General features: G+C 39.5%; 1 protein-coding gene across 1 annotated transcript in view; it reads left to right on the top strand.

Annotated features, from left to right (window-relative positions):
- The window catches only part of FSIP1 (fibrous sheath interacting protein 1), a gene marked incomplete at its 5' end in the record, with an annotated part of 194,526 nt that overhangs the window by 29,985 nt on the left and 138,166 nt on the right, over positions 1 to 26,375 (top strand). Inside the window, 4 exons of the mRNA XM_082848644.1 lie at positions 4,444 to 4,542; positions 6,583 to 6,707; positions 8,196 to 8,306; positions 16,170 to 16,328. Of these exons, the coding sequence (XP_082704770.1) occupies positions 4,444 to 4,542; positions 6,583 to 6,707; positions 8,196 to 8,306; positions 16,170 to 16,328 (494 nt within the window). The remainder of the gene's footprint in view (positions 1 to 4,443; positions 4,543 to 6,582; positions 6,708 to 8,195; positions 8,307 to 16,169; positions 16,329 to 26,375) is intronic.

The raw sequence follows: 26,375 nt of genomic DNA, 5'->3' as shown, positions 1-26,375 counted from the left end.
GGATACAACTCCTTTGTCAGATATGTGTTTTGCAAATATTTTCTCCCAGCCTGTGGCTTGTAATTTCCTTCTCTTAACAGTATCTTTTGCAGAGCAGATGTTTTAAATTTTAATAAGCTTAACTTACCAATTTTTTCTTTCATGGATCATGCTTGTGGTGTTGTATACAAAAACTCGTCACTAAATTGAAGCTCATATAGATTTTTATCCTGTGTTTTAGAAGTTTTATAGTTTTGCATTTTACATTTAGGTTTATAATCCAGTTTGAGTTAACTTTTGTGAAAAGTATAAGGTCTGTATCTATGTTCTTCTTTCTTTATTTTTATTTTTTGCACATGGACATCCAGTTGTTCCAGCACCATTTGTTTAAGAGATTATCCTCTCTCTATTCAACTGTTTTGTTCTTTTGCTAAAGATTAGCTGCCTATATTTTTGCAGGTCTATTTCTGAACCCTCTGTTCTGTTGCAGTGATCTATGTGGCTATTCTTTTGCCAATACCATGCTATCTTGATTACAGTGAGTGTTTTCTCTTTTTAAAATTATACTTGAGGATTTTTCTTTTTATACCTTTGTGAGCCAGTTTTGAATTTCTTTGCTAATTCTGACAATTACCTATATTTCTTTTCTTGAACTTGTTATTGTTTTCTCTAGCTTCTTCAGTTAAACTAGTTAAGCTCATTTTATTTTCTCTTAAAATATGTGTCTGCTAGGGCTGCCATAAAAAAAATACCACAGACTGGGTGGCTTAAACAGCAGAAACTTATTTTCTTACAGTTTTGGAGGCTAGACGTCTAAGATCAAGGTATTGGAAAATTTGTTTTTTGGTGAGGTCTCTCTTCCTGGCTTACAGACGGCCACATTCTCACTGTGTCCTCACATGACCTTTTCTCTGTGCACAAGGGAAGAAGAGGAGCGGGGTGAAGATATCTCTGGTGCCTCTTCCTCTTCTTGTGAGGACACCAGTTCTATTGGATTAGTACCCCACCTAATAACCTCATTCAACTTTAATTACCTCCGTAAAATACAGCCACACTGGGGGTTAGGGCTTCAATGTATAATTTTGGGGGGTTACAGTTCAGTCCATAACAATATGATAAAAGCCCCAATGCTATAAATTTGTTTCTGCATATAGATTTAGCTTTGTACTACATTCTTTGTTGTATGGTATCATCATTATTCTCTACAGGTTGTTATTTTACTCTTATTTCTTCATTGACCTTATAGTTAATTAGAAAATGGTGGTTTTCCCTTGTTCTCTAGGATTTTTTTTAAGCCCTCTGTTTTAAAAGTCAATGTGGAAATCTGTAACACTGTGGGCATTGTTTTGATATTTTGAGTTTATTGAAATTTCCTCTGTAGGCTAATAGGGTGGTTCTTAATTGTAGGGGACATTTGGATGTGTGCATTTTTGGTTAGTGTCATCATGTGCAGTGGGAAGAGGTCAGTTTCTACCTAATCGGGGCAAGTGAGAACTTCTGGTTCTCTTCTATGCCACAGGCCAGTCATGCCATTGTGTGTCATATGTTTCTCTCTGTGTGTGTGTTGGTGTCGGGAGGAGAGAGAGAGAGGGAGAAAGAAAGGGTGAATATATTAGGCCCTGTCTTCCTCTAAATATGCCACACTGCCATTGCTGCTTTGGAGCTGTCAGGGGTAGGTGTGGAGCACTGTGTGTGGAGTCTCCTCCCAAGTTCCAGGTATGCAGTGAGGCAGAGCCCACAGGGCTCTGGTTTTCCCATTCTCTTTGGTGATCTCTATCCAACTCCAAGATTTCACCTCTAATGGGATGAGTGCCAGGGAGCAGCCTCACGTGTGTGTCACTTGTGTCTTCTGCAAACTCATCCCCTCTGATGTTCTTCTAGGTCCTTCCCATTGTCTGGGATGGGCTTTCTTCTCTAGGTGGCAGGAAACAACTTAAATCAATCCTGCAATCTTCCTCTTTTAAGACTCTTGTTAAAAATTGCGCTGAAAACTTTTGAAAATTGTAAAGCACTATAAAATTGAAAGAGTCTTTCATTCAATTAAAAAAAAGTTAATAAAACAATTGTGCTCAGTCTTTCAAGGTCTGGCCCTTGATCTCTCAAGGGAGACTTTTTTTCCCCAGAAGAATGTTTGTAATGAGGAAATTTGAAAATTTCCCTATTAACCTCTAATTTTGATATAATTTCAGACTTAAAGTCTGAGAAGTATGAAGAATTCTCAAATACCCTTTATACAGATTCTCCAAGTGTTAACATTTACCACATCCTCTGTCTTCCTGTCCACAAGAGGACACACACGTGCACACAAATCAGGAAATAAGTATCGATACAATACTATTATCCAATTGACAGACTTTCTTCATGCTTTGCCAGTTGTCACACTAAAATCCTTTCTAGCAAAAGAAAATTCAATATAATGCATTGCATTTAATTGTCATGTCTCTTTAGTCATTCTTTGTGTTTTATGACATTAGCATTTTGGAAGATTATAGGCCTGTTATTTTGTAGACTGTTGCCCAGTTTGGGTTTGTTTATGTTTCCATATATTGGGTTCAAGTTATGCATTTTTGGCAGAAATCCCACAGAAGTGGTACTGTGTTCTTCTCCATGAATCACATCAGGAAATGCATGATGTTGATTGTTCCATCACTGATGATGTTAACTTTGATCATTTGATTAAGGTGGTGTCTGCCAGGTTTCTGCACTGTAAAGTTACCATTTTTCTTTTTGTACTGAATAAGTTATCTCATGGAAGGATACTCTGAGGCTATTATCCTGTTATTCTTCAAACTTTCACCCATGAGTTTTATTATCCATTGATGATTCCTACCTGAATCAATTATTATTATGATGGTTACCAAATGGTTATTTTCTAATTCCATCATTTCTTCTACATTAATTAGAATGTTTTTTGACTATAAGGAAGAGCTTTCTAATGGAGGACTTTTGGAATTTAGAAAATGCTTTTTCTCAAGGAGTTGAGCTCCTGCAGTTGAATGTCTGCCTTTTACAACTGTTGTCTTTTAAACTCAAGACTGAGCTATGACGCCTTTGTTCTAGGCTGTACCCATCTTCTGTCTGAGGCAATGACTACCCTGCGACTATGGGTGAAGAGCCACAGGGTCACACGAATGATTTCAGCCTAGGAAAAACCCCTGGGTTTAAAAGCTTCAGTATCACCTTGCTATAATAGTTTTTAGTATTGCAAGTTTTCATATTTTTGTGTCTTTCCAGGTACTTTAGTTTAAAATTGAGTGAAACTGCTATTAGAGAGGAATTATGTGATCAAAAATAAATATATTACCACTCTGGATATGTGATGCAACTTAAACCAATAACAGAACGTTGCCAAATTGCTGACTCAATGAGCCTGCTTTAATGAATATTTTAAGACCCCTAATAGTAGTGGTTGCAAAACAATTAAAGTTTGCAAAGAACTTTAAACCTTTTTGCTTTTTGCTTACCCCTCTCCCTGCAAGGCTTATACCACTAATTTGCTAGATTAACTCATCAAAGATTGTACAAGGATTATGGTTGTAATGTCAATCCTGGTGATGCCAGATTATTATGAATTCCAATTAGGGAATTGGATTGATGAATTTTTTTTTACTGTCAGAAGTTGTACGTTATGAATTTGGTGGTGTTTGTGTGTTAGGGTGAATGTATCTTGCCTGTATTGTCTCTGAGTAGATGCTTGAATCAGGTTTGTTTCAGAGGTAGGTGATGAATCCTGTAGTGTCTTCAAGACTTGTCATGTTTTCTTAAGCAAAAACATTTCTGTGCCATAACCTGGCAGATTCTCTCATATTAAGGCAAAGTGATATTTATTTATGTTAGCAGTTTCTTGTAAATACACAGTGTCTGAAGTAGCTAGTAGAACATGAAACAAATTACATTAAACAAAAAGAGTTAAAAACCACAATTTCCTAATTTCTTTATGGGTATTATCCCAAGAGAATAAATAAAAGAAAAGAAGGCTAACTGCTAAGTGTCTCCCCAGTTTTCTCTCTGAAACACATTCTTTTATTTTAATGACTGACCCTATATCTGAAATCTAAACCTTGGGGATCTAAAATAAAAAATAAAAACACAAAGTTATGCAGTGTGCGCATTCTCCGTATTAAGAATATTAGACTTTGGGTACATTATCTCCAGTTAATTAATGTGATATTTTAGTGCACCCTTGTACATCCTCTTTGCACAGAAGTTCTAGGGAAATTCTGTTGATTATCTTGATTGCTCTGTTTTGAGTGGCTCATGTGTACAAAGATGATTATCATTTCTACCTGAAAGTGACATTGTCTTTTTTTTTTTGAAAGTGACATTGTCTTAAGAAACATGTGTGGAGGGAATTGAGGAATATTGCAGAGAACATTAGGTCTTATCTTTTTTAAAACAACTGTTCACATAAACAATTCCTTATTTATTTTGTGTGTATTGAACACGTGATTTTTAAATCAATAGATCCTTCTTGCTATGAGCACGAAGATACCTTTTTCTCTGTGTTTCACACTCAAGTCCCTCCAGAAGACTATGAAAACTGTATACAGAATGTCAATAAAGGTATGTGATTTTACATACTGTCACAAGAAGATACTAGCAGTATGTAGAAATATTCACAGATGAAACGATTTGATGTGATTTAATTCAGTGGTGAGTGGAAGTAGGTGAGGTTATAGATGAAACAAGATTGGTCATTATTGAAGTTAGTTGTTGAGGGTTCATTATACCAGTCTTTCTACTTTTGGATTGAAATTTTGTATAATAAAGAGCTAAAGAAGATCTGGCTGCAAGTAATAGAAACCTAGCTTTAAGTGAAAAAGAAAATTTATGGAAAGAATCCGGCTGGTAGACAGCTTCTTTGATTCCCAAGAGCATATCCTGTGGCTAGTCATTGAGAGGGCAATTCAATTCCTAAATCCTAGAGAAGAGACCAACTGATCTGTCTTGGGTTAGGTGCCCACCCTTGGTTCAACCAACTCATCCAACCTAGCAAGGGTTGGGGTCACTATAGGAACATGGCAGCTTCTACCCTGGATCACTACCAGGATGGAGAGAAGAGGACATTTCTAGGGAGATAATTCCTACCAGACAATCTAAGGTTTACTCCTACAATTTATTAAAAGTATATTTTAAAGAAACTATTATAAATGTAGACAGAGATGCATTTAATTTGATTTATTTTAATGTTGTATTGTTTGAGAGAATATGAAACTTCAGCTGAATGAATAGACTTCATATTTCAACTTAAAAGACTGTATACAATTTGGATTATGGGAAAAAGTTATATATTTTATATCTAAGAAGGCCACTCACTGAAAAAGTAACTCATACTTTAACTATTGAGAGTTTATTAAAAAAATCATGTTATTGATTAAAGAATAAAACCCCAATTATAAAGGATAGAAAAGTAAAACTTTTCTTTTGTCTGAAAAGAAATTAAATCCAGAGATCTCACCCTTTTCCTTGTTCTTTTCAGCTAGTGTTATCAACATTTATTCTTTAATTATGAAATTTGTACTGAATCTTTGATAATAAGCTGTAAATACACCAATTGACTAGCTCCCTTAATCCTTTTTATTGAAGTAACCTCTCTCATAAAACAAAGGTAACTTTTAAGTAAGCCTTGTCTGCATTGAGCTACTGGCTAGTGTTTTTTTCTGTTGGACTTTAGTATGGCAATTTATCCTATTTTGTAAGGTGGACTCCATTTCTCATTTAAGAAGACTCTTCTTTCTGTGTATTTTTAGAGCTTTAATGAAGGATTCACATAATTTTTTAAAAAATGCTTTAAATGTGACTACAATGAAAACAAGATATTTTATAAAGGGGATAAGAGTCCACAAGTATTTTTCTTACTCTTGTCTTGAGTACTCAGGGTCTGAACAACTCAGAGGCTGACTCAAATCTCTTTTCAAAGGTTGAGAAAAACTGATAAATTGAAATGGGTTTTAGGGGTTTGTGCAGATAGGATGTGGAACATCCAGGACACTTATGCCCAGACTTTGCTTAAAAGACAGGTTTGAACAAAAAGTTTATTCTGAGAGGGTGATGGCAAATTAATAGAGTAGCGGGTAATGACTCTAGTCTTTAGGGAAAGTTTTATTTCATATAAAGACTAAAATAAAATATATTTTAAAATTCCCATGACATCAGAGATTTCTCCTTTACATATATCACTTGAAGTTCTTTTTGTGTTTCCCATGATTCCAAAGGAATCAGCATAAGAAGTTTGATACAGGATAATGAATAACAAAAGAAGTTTTATGAGAACTTCATGGCAAATTATGGGAACACATTTATCTTTTTAAGAATAAATCTCTGGGGAGTTCCCTGGTGGTCCAGTGGTTAGGGCTCTGCGCGTCCACTGCAGGGGACACGGGTTCGATACCTGGTCGGGGAATTAAGATCCTGAAAGGCGTTGGGCACAGCCAAAAAAAAAAAAAAAAAAATCTCTGTATGTATTAAGTTTCTGGATCTGGAATTTAGAAGTACTTCTATGTGTGTTTTATTTCTTATATATCCTAATATATGCTTAAGGTAAAATTTTAGCATAATGGACAATTATAATTCTGAAAAAATTTTGAACTTTCTTAATATTAGATTTTACGTATGGTGTGGAAAGAAATGAGTCATTGATCAAAGCAGAAAAGAAACCTTTCTCAAATACAGAAAAGATTGAGCTCAGGGGTAAACACAGCCAGGATTTTATTAAGCGAAACATTGAGGTATGTGCTTAGAAATTCAGAAGCCAGAATGTGGGATGAAGTGAGCTGCAAGCATGGAAATAGTTGTGTTCATTGTCTTTAAATATTTTTTTTGACCATGATGCACGTGTATGTAATTGAAACACTATATACAACTGATAGAAAAGTTTTATGAGCCAGTACTTAACTTCACTATTTTCTTCTCCATCCTATCCTATTCTATCCCATCCTACCCCTTTTAAAATTGCTAGCTGCAACTTACTACATTTGTTTCATTATGCAGAAACGAATCTGGTTCCTGCAGTTTGAAAAACATTTATTTAGAAAATAGTTTTGGACAGTGTTTCCCAGATTTTAAATTGCATATTTAAAATCAATTTTTAAATTGTTTTATTAAAGTAATGAGACTGATTTTATAACTGGTGCATTTAGAAATTTGAATGGAAAATTCTCCTGGCAGAGTTGGAGAGGCCAACTGATTGTCTGCCCACTGCCCCTGCCCCTTCTGCCCAACTCTAGCAGAGCTTCCTGGCAGCCTGTCACTTGTCTCTTGCTCTGATTAGCTCCCTGATTTAGGGGCTCAACCTTGGTCTTACAGGCCCTGCGGTCTCACTTGGTTTGTCCTAAAGGCAGACTTAGACTAACTAAGGGCACAAGCACTCCTGTATTAGACCAGAATGCGAATTAATTTATAGCAAGAAATGTAAGTATGGGACGGAGGCTCATGGCAAACCACTCAGGCAGTTAAGTCACTAGAAAGCTACATTGATGAGTATGAAGTGTTAAGAGGAGAGAGTTAAGTAATTCTTCATAGTTCAAGCCTGATGCTTTTTCCACAATTAGCACGTCTTTTCCAGGCAGACTGGATTCATGGGTCAGCCTGCTGCTGTGAGGACTGACCTCTGGGACTCTCGATTTTTCTGTGCTCCATCTTTGTATGATTTGAAGGAGACCTTCTCCAGCTTGCTCTGTCTCTTTGTGCTGGCTCATTGTATGTTGATTTAGTGTTTAATTTTCCAAGAGCAGTAAGGTTTTCCCCATATCCAAGTTCTTGCTGACACAGACAGCAGCTCCACCATGTATTTCCCTTTTTCCCTTTTAACAATAGTAACTGAATCTTATTTAAACTCCTGATATGATATTCTTGAAATTTAAAAGCAGTTTCATTTAGTGAATATATGCCACATAGGAAGTGGTAAGATTCCTTCCAAATGTCTCAGCAAATATGTTTTTGCATTGATACATATTATATAAAGAGAGGTTTGCAAACTGCCCATGTTTTAATTTTAAATAAAATGTTTGTTGAAATGGTTGAATATCTTTGCTTGGAGAATGGACCTCTATCAAAAATTTGGCATAAAGTAAAATTACCTAGCAAATGAAAATGCCCAATCTCACAAATTTTACCTTAGTGTTTCTGTATTGTAGAAGCCTCAGGTCCCATTTTTATTTTTCCTGAACTATGAATTGCTTTGAGTATTTAATATTTTCCATTCATACATTCTGTAGTTGGCCAAGAATTCAGGACAACCAGTAGTTATGATTGACAGAGAGAAGAAAAGGCTGGTTGAACTTTTGAAGGACTTGGATAACAGTGATTCGGGGCTGTCCAGTTCTGAGGTAAGTAAATTCTGATATTCCACAAGCTCTACACTTCTTAATTTTTATTTCTTTAATCATGTTATTGACCCATTAGCATAAATTTATAGTAATTTTTCAAATTATGGAAAAATATTTCTGACTTTAAAAAAATCCCGTTTTGGGCTTCCCTGGTGGCACAGTGGTTGAGAGTCCGCCTGCCGATGCAGGGGACATGGGTTCGTGCCCCGGTCCGGGAGGATCCCACATGCCACGGAGCGGCTGGGCCTGTGAGCCATGGTCGCTGAGCCTGTGCATCCGGAGCCTGTGCTCTGCAACGGGAGAGGCCGCAACAGTAGGCCCGCGAACGCAAAAAAAAAAATCCCGTTTTACAGATTTATTTTTATCTAAATTTTCCAATTTATTCTTGCCGATTCATTATTGAGTCTCCTATGTCGTTATAAGAGTGACGACAATTGGCTTTCACAATAATAACCTCTGCCTATGATGTGATGGGCTTGGTCATTGATGACATAGAATTGTGTTTCTCTGGATCCTTTTATTTTGGACATTTCTTTTTATCCCTAAACTGGTTCCATGATATTTTAGCGAAGTCTTCAGTAATCCTGAAGAGCACCATCCTGCTCCTGCCCAGGTACCACTGGGCATCTAGTTCCGTGAAGAGTCTGGGGCGAGCACAGACTGAGTCTAAGGAGGGGAAAAGCGTGAATCCAGGGTGCGAGTGCAGGTATTTATAGGGCCTAGACAGGCACATGAGGAGTGCAGTGGCTCAGCGTTTGTGCTTGTTTGCATACTAAACTTATAGCCATATTCTTTTTATTTATTTATTTTTTAAAGTTATTTCTGAGATATACATTTTAAAGTAATAACTAGAATTCTTATAACATTATATCAGAACATATAAGATTTTTAGAAATTTCATGTACAATCTGAAACATTTATATTAACATATCTCCATACAAATAACCCAAAGAAAGTTTAGTATTAGTTTTTTTTGTGTGTGTTTGTTTATACTGCAGGTTCTTATTAGTCATCAATTTTATACACATCGGTGTATACATGTCAATCCCAATCTCCCAATTCAGCACACCACCATCCCCACCCCACCGCGGTTTTCCCCCCTTGGTGTCCATACGTTTGTTCTCTACATCTGTGTCTCTATTTCTGCCCTGCAAACTGGTTCATCTGTACCATTTTCCTAGGTTCCACATACATGCGTTAACATACGATATTTGTTTTTCTCTTTCTGATTTACTTCACTCTGTATGACAGTCTCTAGGTCCATCCACGTCTCAACAGATGACTCAATTTCGTTCCTTTTTATGACTGAGTAATTTTCCATTGTATATATGTACCACATCTTCTTTATCCATTCGTCTGTCGATGGGCATTTAGGTTGCTTCCATGACCTGGCTATTGTAATATTCTTACTTCTACAAAGAAATAGATTCTCCTGTGTGCCTTGAAGCTCTTAGTCTTGTCGTCTAGTTTTTATTCCCCTATGTTTAACAGAGATGATGTGATAAATGCTGCTGGCACCCTGCCCAGATCCCTTTTACCTGGCACATGTGTGCATCCATCCCCCTGCCCTGTACCAAGGGTGAACAGCTGCCTCCTTCCCTGAATTGCCCTGGGCTAAATGGGAGCTGACCAGCTCAGGACAGCAGCCCCCGCCTCCCCTCACATCCCCTCACCTTGAGATGGGATTAGCTGTGCCCTGCAGTTTGTCCTCCACCTCTTCCCCAGGGGTCACCCAGTCTTCAGCTGAGACCATATCCTCGCCTAGCTTTGTTTCCTTGTCCTAGCCTGCTCCCCTCACACCCCTAATCCTGAAAGCATCCCCCCACTAAGTCACTTAAACAAGAATCTCTGCCTCAGTTTCCAGATCTAGGAAACCCAGCCTAAGACGTGTAGGTTCAGAGGGTAGTTTTTGCTCTGGGTAAAAAGCAGAGCATGTGCCGCAATATCTGTAGCCAGTGGGGGAGAGCGTGCTGGTCCGTGGCTGCTGCTGCGTGGAAATCCTGCCCAGGGCTGCCTGGATCCTCCAGTTCGTCAAGAGAAGCTAGAAATTCAGATGAAAAGAAAAAAAATAACAGTTCTCTATCATTCCTACTCCAGGAAAGGCAGTGTTGTACTGGTATATATTCCTCCAGGTTATGTATTCACAGCTGACACTGTGGTCTGTAGAAATGGAGTCTCCAGACACTGCAGGTGGTAGCGGAGAGTGGTTGTGTGTGCTGGCTTTGGCAGTCTGTTGTCACCTGGGCTAGAATGCAGGATCCATCATTTCTTAGTTCTGTCACCTTGGGAAGTTATTTCTCTTCACCTCAGTTTCCCCCTAGTTCTGGAGAGAAATCTAAAGTGGTCTCACTGGCCTAGGATCAGTGTTGGCAGGGGGCTGCATTCCTCTCTGGAGGTCCTTCAGTAATTAATTAGTCTCTAAAATCTTATATCTTAACAGGAAAGGATCTTTGATATGCTTTTATTTCCCTCTTCTCCCCTTTCCTCTCCTCCAGAATGTATTGAAATCACCTGGAATTTTAGTTCCAGGATGTTAGAAGTTTTTCCCTTTATTTAATAAATTAATAAATAAATAAATTTATGTATGGCTGTGTTGGGTCTTCATTGCTGCGCGTGGGCTTTCTCTAGCTGTGGTGAGTGGGGGCTACTCTTTGTTGCGGTGCACGGGCTTCTCATTGCAGTGGCTTCTCTTGTTGTGGAGCATGGGCTCTAGGCGCACGGGCTTCAGTAGTTGTGGCACGTGGGCTCAGTAGTTGTGTCTCGTGGGCTCTAGAGCTCAGGCTCAGCAGCTGTAGTGCACGGGCTTAGTTGGTCCGTGGCATGTGGGATCCTCCCGGGCCAGGGCTCGAACCTGTGTCCCTTGCATTGGCAGGCAGATTCCTAACCACTGCACCACCAGAGAAGCCCAGAAGTTTTTCCTGTTTTTTTTTTTTTTTTTTTTTTTTTTGCGATACGTGGGCCTCTCCCGTTGCGGAGCACAGGCTCCGGACGTGCAGGCTCAGCCGTCACGGCTCACGGGCCCAGCCGCTCCGCGGCATGTGGGATCTTCCCGGACCAGGGCACAAACCCGCATCCCCTGCATCAGCAGGCGGACTCTCAACCACTGTGCCACCAGGGAAGCCCCCAAGTTTTTCCTTTTAAAAACAGTATGCGTCTTATATTTTAGGAATCTTTCTCAATAGTAGCCAAATTTTTAAATCACGTCATTACCTGTGTATTTAAGCTCAACTAATTGTTTATTTGTACAAATCGTTTTTCCTGAGTCATTCTTCTGGAATTAAAAAAAATTTCCCTGAAATAATAATGGTGTGTAGATAATTTTTTGAGTCTTCGCCTATTCAAAAATTTATTTTTCCCTCATTTGAACAATAGTTTCAAATGGTGGTAGGTAAATCCTAGATGCAAAATCCTTTCTTTCTGGAATCATCTAGGATTTTCTCTTTATTTTTGAGTTCACAGATTTTATCAGAATGTATTTTATGTGTGTCTTTAAAAACATTTTTGTTCCTGCATGGTACCTTGTAGGTAGGCCCTTTTTATCTGAAGGTTCAAGTCTTTTTTCTGTGCAGAAAATTATCTTATTTCTTCCCTTCTATCATCTCTTTTTTTTTCCTTTTGGGCTTCCTATAAAGTGGGATATCAGTTGGGAATGGGATTGACTTCAGGTAACAGAAAACTTTATAAACAGTGACTTCAGCAAGAAGTTTATATTTTTCAGTAACAAGAAATCCAGGTCTAAGTACCTAATGTCTTTTGATCTTCTTGACCCATGTTTGTAGTGTGGTTTTGTTTTTAGGTGTGCAAGATTGCTGCTATATCTGTATGTAATGTGTTAATTTTCCAGGCAGAAAGAAAGGGGGAAGGGGAAGGAGAAAAGAGACTCCTCTGAAGTTTTGCCTTTTCCTTTGGGAAGATGTGGTGTCCCCACGACTTCCACCTGCATCTCACTGGCCAAGCTGTCACGTAGTCATTTGTTTCATACAGCTCTGCAAGCGAGACTGGGGATTCAAGTATTTCATTTTCTCTTTTTTTGTGGCAGAGGAAGGCAAGAAAGGAGGAGATTGGAAAAGGGGACTAGGTCAGTCAATGTACCAGCCCATAGATGGGTATAGAACCTGGATCTCTCCTCCAAGTCTTAAAATATTTTTCTCATAATCTTTATCTTTTTTGTCATTTTGCTCATATAAGTTCATTTTACAGTTTTCCTAGTTGGGTTTCAAACATCTCTATTCTGCTACTTAGCTATGCAGCCCTCTTTTGAGATTGTTGTTGTTATTTTTACAGTTACTATTGTTTTTAAACTAATATCTGCTGAGAGTTCTTTCTGTAAGTCCTCTGAGGAGAAAGTATACTTTCTTATTACCTGATGTGGGAGATAGACATTTTATACGGAGATTCTATGAAGCCATATAGGTGGTGGCACATGTTGGAATAGAGATGTAGTGGAGGAAGATGTGAATATGGCAGGAAGCATTTAGGAACACTTTGAGGAAGGGACCGATCTGTTTTCTCAAACTGTACGAAACTTCTTGCCACGTTTCACATTTGCTGTAGTCTTTCAAGCGTCTGTGTGCCCATTTCTTTATGGAGTGCTCCGCCACTTTGTCTCTGACAGATCCAACGTAAAGAGGATGACTAACATGATAGTTATGTTTGAATTCCACAGAACTCATGCCCGCTGGTTGTTCCTTACAGTGGTATGTTTGACTGTATGGATATAATATTCTCTTAAATTTCTCTAGGATAGGTAGAATTTTTTAAAGATTTCCTCCCAGTTAGGGAACTCACACGTGCAACTAATGGCTCTCCCCAGCGCTGGAAGCCTCTACTGTCACCCTTCCCAACAAAATGGATTTTGCATCAGATCTTAAATTACTCACGTCTAAATCAGTATTGAATGGGTGAGTGTGATTGAGGACCCTCATTACTGGTGTGAACCCTAGCTGTAAAGCAGGGTGGTGCAGAGCATTTCCTGGGTTCTGTCTTAGGGAGACAAGACTCCTACACATTGCAAGTCTAGACAGAAACACACATACCATCTACTACATGTTACACATAATTTCCTTCCGTAACAGCATAAAGCATGAAACATTTAAATTTCTGTTGAATTTAATCTGCCATGTTCTTTTACCTCCAGTGTCATTAAAAAGAATTCCATTCAAACAAGAATTTAAAATTTATTAACCAATATTTAGTCATTGATTCCATTGTTTTTTTTTTTTTCGTCTGATTCTTTTTTTCTCTTTTAGGTCATACAGTATTTATATCACTTTTATTTAGGAAAAATTAATCAGAGTTTCTTATTTGTGAGTAGTTAGGTATTTTTTTAATAATTATGTATAACTTTCATATGCCAACTTGCAAGTATATTTAAAATGTTTATTACCGTATCATATCCATATATGGATATAGTGTGGTCTCCCTTTCTCCCTATTTTCAGACATTTGGGCTTTTTGCAGTTACTCTTTTTTGTAAGTAACATGGCAAAAACCATTTTAGTCAGGGTTCTAGGTTGCAAGAAACAGAGGCAGATTTTGGTTAAAAAAACAGAAAACGAATTTATTGGAAGACTTGAGTAGCTCACAGACACAGTGGGAAGTTTGGAGGACCGGGCTTGTAAACCAGGCAGTTATCAAGGTAGGCAGAAAAATGGCCCTAGAAACTCCTGAGAATCAGTCTGGTTTGGGGCTGCACCGAGGCCACCAGACACCCCCGATAATGATCACTGCTGCCACCTTCACTGCTATCAACACTGGATCCTCACTGCTACTGCTGTCACCATTAATCACTTCCCCACTTTCCCTGCATCTCTGAATCTCTCTCTCTCCCTCAAGAGTCAAAGTCCAGGGTGTTCCCTTCTGATTGGCTGAATCTAGGTCATTTGCTTGTCTTCTTGATGCCAGTGGGTAGGGAGAAGGAGTGTCTGGTGGGTACCTGTTCCCTAGAGAGACTCACGCAGTATTTGGTTTCACTGAAGCAGAAAGGGAGATTGGATGCTGGGGCCAGGAAGAGACAGTGTAAGTCTTTCTGCGTAAGTTTTTGCATGTACTTCTTCTGGTTACCACTTAGGGTTTGATCCCTGGTATTAGAGTCATGAAACCAAAGTGTGTGTTGCCCTCCATCTGCCCCTTTATTCTTAGTGTTCTTCATGATCCTCCTTGTGCTACATGCTTCCCTTTGTGACCTCACCCATTCCCGTGGTCTAAGGGTTTGAACCATTATAGAATTATGGGTGAGTCCAAAGTACTTATTTCCAATCCAGGTCTCTATCTTGAACTTCAGACAAACATATTTAACTACCTAACATAATCTGTGGATATCCTGGGGACATCTGTGAATATCAGAAGGCCCCAAACAGAATTCATCATCATCATTTTCCTCCTCAAACCTACCATGTCTCTGGTATTCCCTAGTTTGGTCCTTATGACCACCATCCCCCTAGCTGATAAAATCAGGAATTTGGTTTTTATCCTTGATCCTTACTCCTCCCTTCATTCTTCCATCAAATTGTCTCCAGATTCTGTAAACTCTGCTTCCTAAGTATCTCTGGAATTGGTCCTGTGTGCTTCATTCCCAGGAAACATTCCGACTTCAGGCGCTCATCACTTTTCTTGTAGGTTACGGCTTTTGCTTCTTAACTGGATTTTCTGCCTCCAGTCTCACCCTCACCTGCTCCAGTTTTAAAGCGTACAGCCGATTGTGTTGTTTCTCTAAGATGCTACTAAGATTATTTCCTTTAGGAAGCATTCTCCAAACACGTTTTCTCCTTGCCCCTTCCTGTTAACAGAGGTTAGTTGACCCTCCCTGTTCTCCATGGAACCCTGGGTTTGCCAGCACTTTTCACACCTTGTTAAAATCTTTGCTGTCCAGAGACTGAGAACTCCTGAGGGCAGGAACGTGTGAGATTCATATTGAATCACCAGTGCCCAGTGTAATGCCTCCCCATAGGAGGCACTCAGTACGAGGCTTTTTTTTTTTTTTTTTTGGCGGTATGCGGGCCTCTCACTGTTGTGGGCTCTCCCGTTGCGGAGCACAGGCTCCAGACGCGCAGGCTCAGCGGCCATGGCTCACGCGCCCAGCCGCTCCGCGGCATGTGGGATCTTCGCGGACCGGGGCACGAACCTGTGTCCCCTGCATCGGCAGGCGGACTCTCAACCACTGCGCCACCAGGGAAGCCCAGTACGAGGATTTTGAATGAATGTTATGAATGGCTTTTAACCCATTAAGAAACTAATGTTAGTTCAATAACGAGTTAGATGAACAGGTTTTTTTTTTTCAAATATTTATTTATTCTGCTGCATCGGGTCTAAGTGGTAGCACGCAGGATCTTTAGTTGCGGCGTGCGGGATCTAGCTCCCTGACCAGAAATCGAACCTGGGCCCCCTGCATGTGGAGTGTGGAGTCTTAGCCACAGGACCACCAGGGAAGTCCCTAGATGACCAGTTATGATCATGAAACTCAAACAACCGAGTCTATGTTACTTTTCAGGGACAAATTTTGAAAATAACATGTCCGTTATAGGGTAAACATGATTTCTTCCTTATTCAACATGTCACAAACCACTTTTTTCAAAGTAGAGAAATGAGAATGTTATGAGACCCAGACTGTGAGGCTAAGAGAGTTATTCCGTCGGGTAGAACACCTACAAAAGGTAAGCAGATACTTTACACAGAGTTGGCAGATGATGAAACCTTAAACTATTGAATTTTTTTTCTTGCACTGTCCCAAGTTAATTGTTTTTTTAATATTTGTTTTGTTTTTTATTTGTTTTTGTGAGGAGCACTGATGTAGCAGTCTGAAAGGTATATTTTGGAAAAAAAAATGTAGCGTAAGAATGACCTGGTGATCCTTGTTTCCTTTTAGGGAGATCAGTCTGGCTGGCTGGTCCCGGGAGAAGGATACACACCTGCAGTCACCCAGCATGAGCAGCTTGCTAAAATTGATACAAAACTCCAAGAACTTTCTGCCGTTTACCCAACAATTTCCAGCTCTTCTCCAAGACCTGAATATCAGAATGAGGAGGTATGTTTAACTCTAGAGCCCATAGGCTGTTCAGGTTTATGTGTGCTAAAGCTAGTTCATATAATATGACAATCTGCTTGTTAACTAAAGAGGTTTCTTCCCAGTTGCCTTTTCAGTGGCTGCAACCGCAGTGATAGTGATTTCTGCAACAGTGTCTATTTTCCTTCGCCAGTTTCCACTTTCTATTCATTTTTTTTCAGTTGGTAATTTGCTGAGATGGGGTGAAATATTTATTTTAATATTGTTATATCTTTATGATATAAGCTATGCTTGATCATGATCAGGAGAGAGGAGAGGGAAGAGAATAGATACAGCACTCCTTAGTCCTTTGAGAGCTTTACTTCTTTTTGTTCCTTTGGTTCTATGTGTTAGCAGTGGCAGTCACCTGTCCCTTACTCTGACACATTCTTCTAGCTCCTTTGATTTACCAGCAAGCAGTGAAGCTCACTCTGTTGATAACTTCTCTCCTGTGAGAATTTTGAAATGAGTATGTTTCCTTTCTTGATAGTTCCCTCAAATATTCTTTTACAAAGCTAACAGAGGGTGAAGAAAAACGGAAGGGTAACCACAGCTTTGGAGCAGTAAAATTCTTTCTCCCCCTAATATTTCAGTACTTTGTGGGATCTAGTTTGGGGTTGGGCGGTAGTTTTTGCCTGAAGAGAAAATGGCTGGTCTTTTGTTATTCCACTAACCCTCTACCAGTTTTGTAAACATATCACCAAATCATTTTCTGTACAATATTAGGTGCATGTGATTTTCCTGGTTTTTAAGAAGATTTAAATAATATCAGTAGCCTATAGGGAATAATTCTGCTTTATAGTCAGTCTTTTCTCCAACCTGTCAATTGAAGATGAGGGATCTGGGTTTGGATCAGTTGAAGCTACTTCAGAGGAAAGGCGCAGTGTTAAGATGTTCCAAAGAAAGTTTGGTCGTGATGGAACCTTACGGAGCCATCGCAGCTTCCTTAAATTATGTTCCTAAGGGCCAGGCACAGCTGCCTCTGAGCCCTTTACACAGCAGTATGGTGGGAGTGGGAACCACTGTTTTCTGGATTGAGATCAGAGTTCTTGGAAGACAGAGAATTGGAATCTCTGTCCCTACCCAAATATACCGCAGGACTTTGACACATCAGCAGGTATGCTGCTAGTTTATTTATGTTACTGGGTGCCATTTCCCAAAAGGAGGAAGCCAGAATGGGGGAGTAAAATGGTTCAGGGATATTCTTTGTTCTTTTTGTGTTACAGCTGAGTTTTGTTGTTGTTGTTGTTATTGTTGTTAGATATCAAGGTTCGCTGAGATCTCAAAGCTGGATAGTGGTCCTAAAGATAGAAAATGTCTACTTCGTGACCATCAAATGTTATTCCTGAAAGAGAGACTGAGAATTTAGAGATTTGTTTAACCATTAGGACTTCAGATAAAGTATGACTGTGGTCATTGTCATCTCCGTCATATTTTCAGAGTTCACATTTATGGTTTAAACAAAATACTTAAAAATAATCAAAGGGAAAAACAGTACATTACTTAGTTGTTACATACTGATATTATATATTTTTGTGTGAAACAGTATATTTAGAGAAAAGAGAAAACTGTATTTTGGGACTCTCACTGGCTGCAGAAACAGAAAAGTAACATCGTAGTTGTTGAAAAGAAATAATTAGTGCTTCTTGTATGCAAAAAAGAGTGTATTTTGAGGTTTCATTCAATTTCCTGTTGGCATTTCCTCATTTCTAACTAAAACCAGGATTGCATATTGAATTTTCAAGCCAAAAATGAAAACATGGCAAATTATTTTACGGATATTATTATTATTTTTTAACATCTTTATTGGAGTATAATTGCTTTAAAATGGTGTGTTAGTTTCTGCTGTATAACAAAGTGAATGAGCTATACATAAACATATATTCCCATATGTCCTCCTTCTTGCATCTCCCTCCCAGCCTCCCTACGTGGACACAAAGCACTGAGCTGATCTCCCTGTGCTATGTGGCTGCTTCCCACTAGCTATCTGGTAGTGTATATATGTCCATGCCACTCTCTCACTTCATCCCAGCTTACCCTTCCCCCTTCCCATGTCCTCAAGTCCATTCTCTACATCTGCGTCTTTTTTTTTTTTTTTTTTTTTTTTTTTTGCAGTACGCGGGCCTCTCACTGTTGTGGCCTCTCCCGTTGCGGAGCACAGGCTCCGGACGCGCAGGCTCAGCTGCCATGGCTCAAGGGCCCAGCTGCTCCGCGGCATGTGGGATCTTCCCAGACCGGGGCACGAACCCGTGTCCCCTGCATCGGCAGGTGGACTCTCAACCACTGCGCCACCAGGGAAGCCCTATCTGTGTCTTTATTCCTTTCCTGCCAGTAGGTTCTTCAGAACCATTTTTTTTTTTTTTAGATTCCATATATTTGTTTAGCATACAGTATTTGTTTTTCTCTTTCTGACTTACTTCACTCTGTATGACGGACTCTAGATCCACCCACCTCACTACAAATAACTCAATTTCATTTCTTTTTATGGCTGAGTAATATTCCATTGTGTACATGTGCCACACCTTCTTTATCCATTCATCTGTCGATGAACACTTAGGTTGCTTCCATGTCCTGGCTATTGTAAATAGAGCGGCAATGAACATTGTGGTACATGACTCTTTTTGAATTATGGTTTTCTCAGGGTATATGCCCTGTAGTGGGATTGCTGGGTTGTATGGTACTTCTATTTTTAGTTTTTTAAGGAACCTCCATACTGTTCTCCATAGTGGCTGTATCAATTTACATTCCCACCAACAGTGCAAGAGGGTTCCCTTTTCTCCACATCCTCTCCAGCATTTATTGTTTGTAGACTTTTTGATGATGGCCATTCTGACTGGTGTGAGCTGATATCTCATTGTAGTTTTGATTTGCATTTCTCTAATGATTAATGATATTCAACATTCTTTCATGTGTTTGTTGGCCATCTATATGTCCTTTTTGGAGAAATGTCTATTTAGGTCTTCTGCCCATTATTGGATTGGGTTTTTTGTTTTTTTGATATTGAGCTGCATGTGCTGCTTGTAAATTTTGGAGGTTATCTTTGTCAGTTGCTTCATTTGCAAATATTTTCTCCCAGTCTGAGGGTTGTCTTTTCGTCTTCTTTATGGTTTCCTTTGCTGTGCAAAAGCATTTACATTTCATTAGGTCCCATTTATTTATTTTTGTTTTTATTTCTATTTCTCTACGAGGTGGGCCAAAAAGGATCTTGCTGTGATTTATGTTTTAGAGTGTTCTGCCTGAGTTTTCCTCTAAGAGTTTGATCGTGTCTGGCCTTACATTTAGGTCTTTAATCCATTTTGAGTTTACTTTTGTGTACGGTGTTAGGGAGTGTTCTAATTTCATTCTTTTACATGTAGCTGTCCAATTTTCCCAGCACCACTTATTGAAGGGGCTGTCTTTTCTCCATTGTATATTCTTGCTCCTTTATCAAAGATAAGGTGACCATATGTGTGTGTCTGTTTTTGTGCCAGTACCATACTTTCTTGATTACTGTAGCTTTGTAGTACAGTCTGAAGTCTGGAAGCCTGATTCCTCCAGCTCCGTTTTTCTTTCTCAAGATTGCTTTGGCTATTCGGGGTCTTTTGTGTTTCCATACAAATTGTGACATTTTTTGTTCTAGTTCTGTGAAAAATGCCATTGGTAGTTTGATAGGGATTGCATTGAATATGTAGATTGCTTTGTGTAGTATAGTCATTTTCACAATGTTGATTCTTCCAATCCAAGAGCATGGTATATCTCTCCATCTATTTGTATCATCTCTCTTTCATCAGTGTCTTATAATTTTCTGCATACAGGTCTTTTGTCTCCCTAGGTAAGTTTATTCCTAGGTATTTTATTCTTTTTTGTTGCAGTGGTTTCAGATTTTTGAAACTATTACAAGAAATGATTTCAAAAGTGATCTGAAAAATCACTTTCAGATTTTTCATCATTATTGTATAGGAATGCAAGAGATTTCTGTGCATTAATTTTGTATCCTGCTACTTTACCAAATTCATTGATTAGCTCTAGTTGTTTTCTGGTAGCATCTTTACGATTCTCTATGTATAGTATCATGTCATCTGCAAATAGTTACAGCTTTACTTCTTCTCTTCCAATTTGGATTCCTTTTATTTCTTTTTCTTCTCTGATTGATGTGGCTAAAACTTCCAAAACTATGATGAATAATAATGGTGAGAGTGGGCAACCTTGTCTTGTTCCTGATCTTAGTAGAAGTGGTTTCAGTGTTTCACCATTGAGGATGATGTTGGCTGTGGGTTTGTAATATATAGCCTTTATTATGTTGAGGTAAGTTCACTCTGTGCCTAATTCCTGGTGGGTTTTTATCATAAATAGGTGTTGAATTTTGTCAAAAGCTTTCTCTGCCTCTGTTGAGATGATCATATGGTTTTTCTCCTTCAGTTTGTTAATATGTGTATCACATTGATTGATTTGCGTATATTGAAGAATCCTTGTATTGCTGGTATAAACCCCATTTCATCATGGTGTATGATCCTTTTAATGTGCTGTGGAATTCTGTTTGCTAGTATTTTGTTGAGGATTTTTGCATCTATGTTCATCAGTGGTATTGTTCTGTAGTTTTCTTTTTTTGTGACATCTTTGTCTAGTTTTGGTATCAGGGTGATGGTGGCCTCATAGAATGAGTTTGGGAGTGTTCCTCCCTCTGCTGTATTTTGGAAGAGTTTGAGAAGGATAGGTGTTAGCTCTTTTCTAAATGTTTGATAGATTTCTCCTGTGAAGCCATCTGGTCCTGGGCTTTTGTTTGTTGGAAGATTTTTAATCACAGTTTCAATTTCAGTGCTTGTGATTGGTCTGTTCATAGTTTCTGTTTCTTTCTGGTTCAGTCTTGGAAGGTTATGCATTTCTAAGAATTTGTCCATTTCTTCCAGGTTGTCCATTTTATTGACATAGAGCTACTTGTAGTAATCTCTCATGATCCTTTGTAATTCTGCAGTGTCAGTTGTTACTTCCCCTTTTTCATTTCTAATTCTGTTGATTTGAGTCTTCTCCCTTTTTCTCTTGATGAGTCTGGCTAATGGTTTATCAATTTTGTTTATCTTCTCAAAGAACCAGCTTTTACTTTTATTGATTGTTGTTATCATTTCTTTCATTTCTTTTTCTTTTATTTCTGATCTGATCTTTATGATTTCTTTCTTTCTGCTAACTTTGGGGTATTTTTGTTCTTATTTCTCTAATTGCTTTAGGTGTAAGGTTAGGTTGTTTATTTGAGATGTTTCTTGTTTCTTGAGGTAGGATTGTATTGCTATAAACTTCCCTCTTAGAACTGCTTTTGCTGCATCCCATAGGTTTTGGATCGTCGTGTTTTCATTGTCATTTGTTTCTAGGTATCTTTTTTTTCTTTGCTGTATGCGGGCCTCTCACTGTTGTGGCCTCTCCCGTTGCAGAGCACAGGCTCTGGACACGCAGGCTCAGCGGCCATGGCTCACGGGCCTAGCTGCTGTGCGGCATGTGGGATCTTCCCCGACTGGGGCACGAACCCGTGTCCCCTGCATTGGCAGGCGGACTCTCAACCACTGTGCCACCAGGGAAGCCTGTAGTTATCTTTTGATTTCCTCTTTGATTTCTTCAGTGATCTCTTGGTTATTAAGTAGTGTATTGTTTATCCTCAATGTGTTTGTATTTGTTACAGATTTTTTCCTGTAATTGATATCTAGTCTCATAGCATTGTGGTTGGAAAAGGTACTTGATATGATTTCAATTTTCTTAAATTTACCAAGGCTTGACTTGTGACCTAATATATGATCTATCCTGGAGAATGTTCCATGAGCACTTGAGAAGAAAGTGTATTCTGTTGTTTTTGGATGGAATGTCCTATAAATATCAATTAAGTCCATCTTGTTTAATGTATCATTTAAAGCTTGCGTTTCCTTTTTTATTTTCATTTTGGATGATCTGTCCATTGGTGAAAGTGGGGTGTTAAAATGCCCTACCATGATTGTGTTACTGTCGATTTCTCCTTTTATGGCTGTTAGTATTTGCCTTATGTATTGAGGTGCTCCTATGTTGGGTGCATAAATATTTACAATTGTTATATCTTTTTCTTGGATTGATCCCTCGATCATTATGTAGTGTACTTCTTTGTCTCTTGTAATGGTCTTTGTTTTAACGTCTATTTTGTCTGATATGAGAATTGATACTCCAGCTTTGTTTTGATTTCCATTTGCATGGAATATCTTTTTCCATCCCCTCACTTTCAGTCTGTATCTGTCTCTAGGTCTGAAGTAGGTCTCTTGTAAAGAGCATATATACGGGTCTTGTTTTTGTATCCATTCAGCCTGTCTATGTCTATTGGTTGGAGCATTTAATCCATTTACATTTAAGGTAATTATTGATATGTATGTTCCTATTACCATTTTCTTAATTGTTTTGGGTTTATTATTGTAGGTCTTTTCCTTCTCTTGTGTTTCCTGCCTAGAGAAGTTCCTTTAGCATTTGTTGTAAAGCTGGTTTGGTGCTGCTGAATTCTCTTAGCTTTTGCTTGTCTGTAAAGGTTTTAATTTCTCTGTCAAATCTGAATGAGATCTTTGCTGGATAGAGTAATCTTGGCTGTAGGTTTTTCTCTTTCGTCACTTTAAATATGTCCTGCCATTCCCTTTGGTTTTACAGTTTCTGCTGCAAGATCAGCTGTTAAACTTATGGGGATTCCATTGTGTGTTACGTGTTGTTTTTCCCTTGCTGCTTTTAATGTTTTTTCTTTGTATTTAATTTTTGATCGTTTGATTAATATGTGTCTTGGCGTGTTTCTCCTTGGATTTATCCTGAATGGGATGGTCTGTGCTTCCTGGACTTGATTGATTCTTTTCTTTCCCATAGTAGGGAAGTTTTCAACTCTAATCTCTTCACATATTTTCTCAGTCCCTTTCTTTTTCTCTTCTTCTTCTGGCACCCCTATAATTCGAATATCGGTGTGTTTAATGTTGTCCCAGAGGTCTAGAACACTGTCCTCAATTCTTTTCATTCTTTTTTCTTTATTCTGCTCTGTGGTAGTTATTTCCACTATTTTATCTTCCAAGTCACTTATCCGTTCTTCTGCCTCAGTTATTCTGCTATTGATCCCTTCTAGAGAATTTTTAATTTCATTTATTGTGTTGTTCATCATTGTTTGTTTGCTTTTTAGTTCTTCGAGATCCTTGGTAAACATTTCTTGTATTTTTTCCATTCTATTTCCAAGATTTTGATCATGTTTACTATCATTATTCTGAATTCTTTTTCAGGTAGACTGCCTTTTTCCTCTTCATCTGTTTGGTCTGGTGGGTTTTTACCCTTCTCCGTCATCTGCTGTATATTTCTCTGTCTTCTCATTTTGCTTAACTTACTGTGTTTGGGGTCTCCTTTTTGCAGGCTGCATGTTCGTAGTTCCTGTTGTTTTTGGTGTCTGCGCCCAGTGGGTAAGGTTGGTTCAGTGGGTTGTGTAGGCTTCCTGGTGGAGGATACTTGTGCCTGTGTTCTGGTGGATGAGGCTGGATCTTGTTTTTCTGGTGGGCAGGAACGTGTCTGGTGGTGTGTTTTGAGATGTCTGTGAACTTAGTATGATTTTAGGCAGCCTCTCTGCTAATGGGTGGGGTTGTGTTCCTGTCTTGCTAGTTGTTTGACATAGGGCCTCCAGCACTGTAGCTTGCTGGTCATTGAGTGGAGCTGGGTCTTATTGTTGAGACTGAGATCTCTGAGAAAGCTTTTACTTTTTGATATTATGTGGATTTGGGAGGTCTCTGGTGGACCAGTGACCTGAACTTGGCTCCTCCACCTCAGAGGCTCAGGCCTGACACCTGGCTGGAGCACCAAGAGACTGTCCTCCACACGGCTCAGAAGAAAATGGAGAAAAAGAAAGAAAGAAAGAAAGAAAGAGAAAAAAATAAAATGAAGTTATTAAAATAAAAAAAATAAAAATTATTAAAAGTAAGAAAGTAACTTTAAAAAAAAGGAAGAGAGAGCAACCAAACCAATAAACAAATCCACCAATGATTACAAGTGCTAAAAACTATAGTAAAACAAACAAACAAACAAACAAAACGGACAGACAGAACCCTATGACAAATGGTAAAGGCAAAGGTATACAGACAAAATCACACAAAGAAGCATACAGATACACACTCACAAAAGGAGAAAAAGGAAAAGTATATATATATGAAAAAAAAAAGGAAGAGAGCAGCCAAATCAATAAACTAATGTACCAGTGATAGTAAGCTGTAAATACTAAACGAAGATAAACATAAAACCAGAAACAAATTAGATGCAGAAAGCCAACCCCAAGTCTACAGTTGCCCCCAAAGTCCACCGCCTCAGTTTTGTCTCTTCAGGTATTCCACAGAAGCAGGCTACATCAATTTGATTGTGGAGATTTAATCCGCTGCTCCGGAGGCTGCTGGGAGAGATTTCCCTAGATTTCCCTTTCTCTTCTTTGTTCGCCCAGCTCCTGGGATTCAGCTTTGGATTTGGCCCCGCCTGAGGGGCCTGTATGTCGCCTGAGGGCATCTGTTCCCTGCCCAGACAGGACAGGGTTAAAGTAGCAGCTGATTAGGGGGCTGTGACTCACTCAGGTGGGGCAGGGGGTGGGGGGGTGGGGAAGGGAGGGGTATCAAATGCGGGGGTGAGCCTGTGGCAGCAGAGGCCAGCATGACAGTGCAACAGCCTGAGGCGTACCGTGTGTTCTCCTGGGGAAGTTGTTCCTGGATCACGGGACTCTGGCAGTGGCGGCTGCACAGGCTCCCCGGAGGGGAGGTGTGGATAGTGACCTGTGCTTGCACACAGGCTTCTTGGTGACTGCAGCAGCAGCCTTAGCGTCTCATGCCCGTCTCTGGTGTCCTCGCTGATAGCCACAGCTCATGCTGCTCTCTTGAGCTTGTTTAGGCGGTGCTCTGAATCCCCTCTCCTAGTGCACCCTGAAACAATGTTCTCTTGCCTCTTAGGCAGTTCCAGACATTTTCCTGGACTCCCTCCCGGCTAGCTGTTGTGCCCTAGCCCCCTTCAGGCTGTGTTCATGCAGCCAACCCCAGTCCTCTCCCTGGGGTCTGACCTCCGAAGCCCAACCCTCAGCTCCCAGCCCCCATCCTCCCCAGCAGGTGAGCAGACAAGCCTCACAGGCTGGTGAGTGCTGGTCAGCAGTGATCCTTTGTGTGTGAATCTCTCCACTTCACCCTCTGCACCCCTGTTGCTGCGCTCTCTTCCATGGCTCTGAGGCTTCCCCCCCTGCCACCCCCCCCCCCCCGTCTCTGCCAGTGAAGGAGCTTCCTAGTGTGTGAAAACTTTTCCTCCTTAACAGCTCCTTCCCAGAGGTGCAGGTCCCGTCCCTATCCTTTTGTCTCTGTTTTTTCTTTTTTCTTGTGCCCTACCCAGGTACCTGGGGAGTTTCTTGCCTTTTGGCAAGTCTGAGGTCTTCTGCCAGCATTCAGTAGGTGTTCTGTAGGAGCTGTTCCACATGTAGATGTATTTTTGGTGTATTTTTTGGGAGGAAGGTGATCTCCACGTCTTACTCCTCCGCTATCTTGAAGCTATCCCCCGATATTATTTTTGGATTGGAATTCTTTTTGAATAATACACTGAAAGTATCTCGGATAAACCCTGCATATCTATTCAGTTGACAAATGGCCTCCAGTCTATTGCTGAACCACAAATATTCATAATCATAGTCATGTTATTTTTATTTTTAACCTTTCTGCAAACCATTAACTCACCAGTAGCTTTCCTCCATGCTCCCTTAGAAAGAATGTCTTTTAAATGAAATATAAATTTCTGTTTTTCAGCAATCAATTCCACAAATATTAATCAAGTGCTCATTGCATGCAGGGAATTGTAGGTCATTTAAAGACGAGTCAGTGGCTTCACAGGCAAATTCTATCAAATATTTAGAGAAGAGCTAACACCTATCTTTCTCAAACTCTTCCAAAATGTAGCAGAGGGAGGAACACTCCCAAACTCATTCTGTGAGTCCACCATCACCCTGATACCAAAACCAGACAAAGATGTCACAAAGAAAGAAAACTACAGGCCAATATCACTGAAGAACATAGATGC

This window comes from Leucopleurus acutus, assembly GCF_964270905.1.
Source record: "Leucopleurus acutus genome assembly, chromosome: 1".
In the NCBI taxonomy this organism is placed as follows: Eukaryota; Metazoa; Chordata; class Mammalia; order Artiodactyla; family Delphinidae; genus Leucopleurus; species Leucopleurus acutus.
The sequence above is the reverse complement of the archived record's forward strand: the minus strand, read 5'-3'. Positions and strand labels throughout refer to the sequence as shown.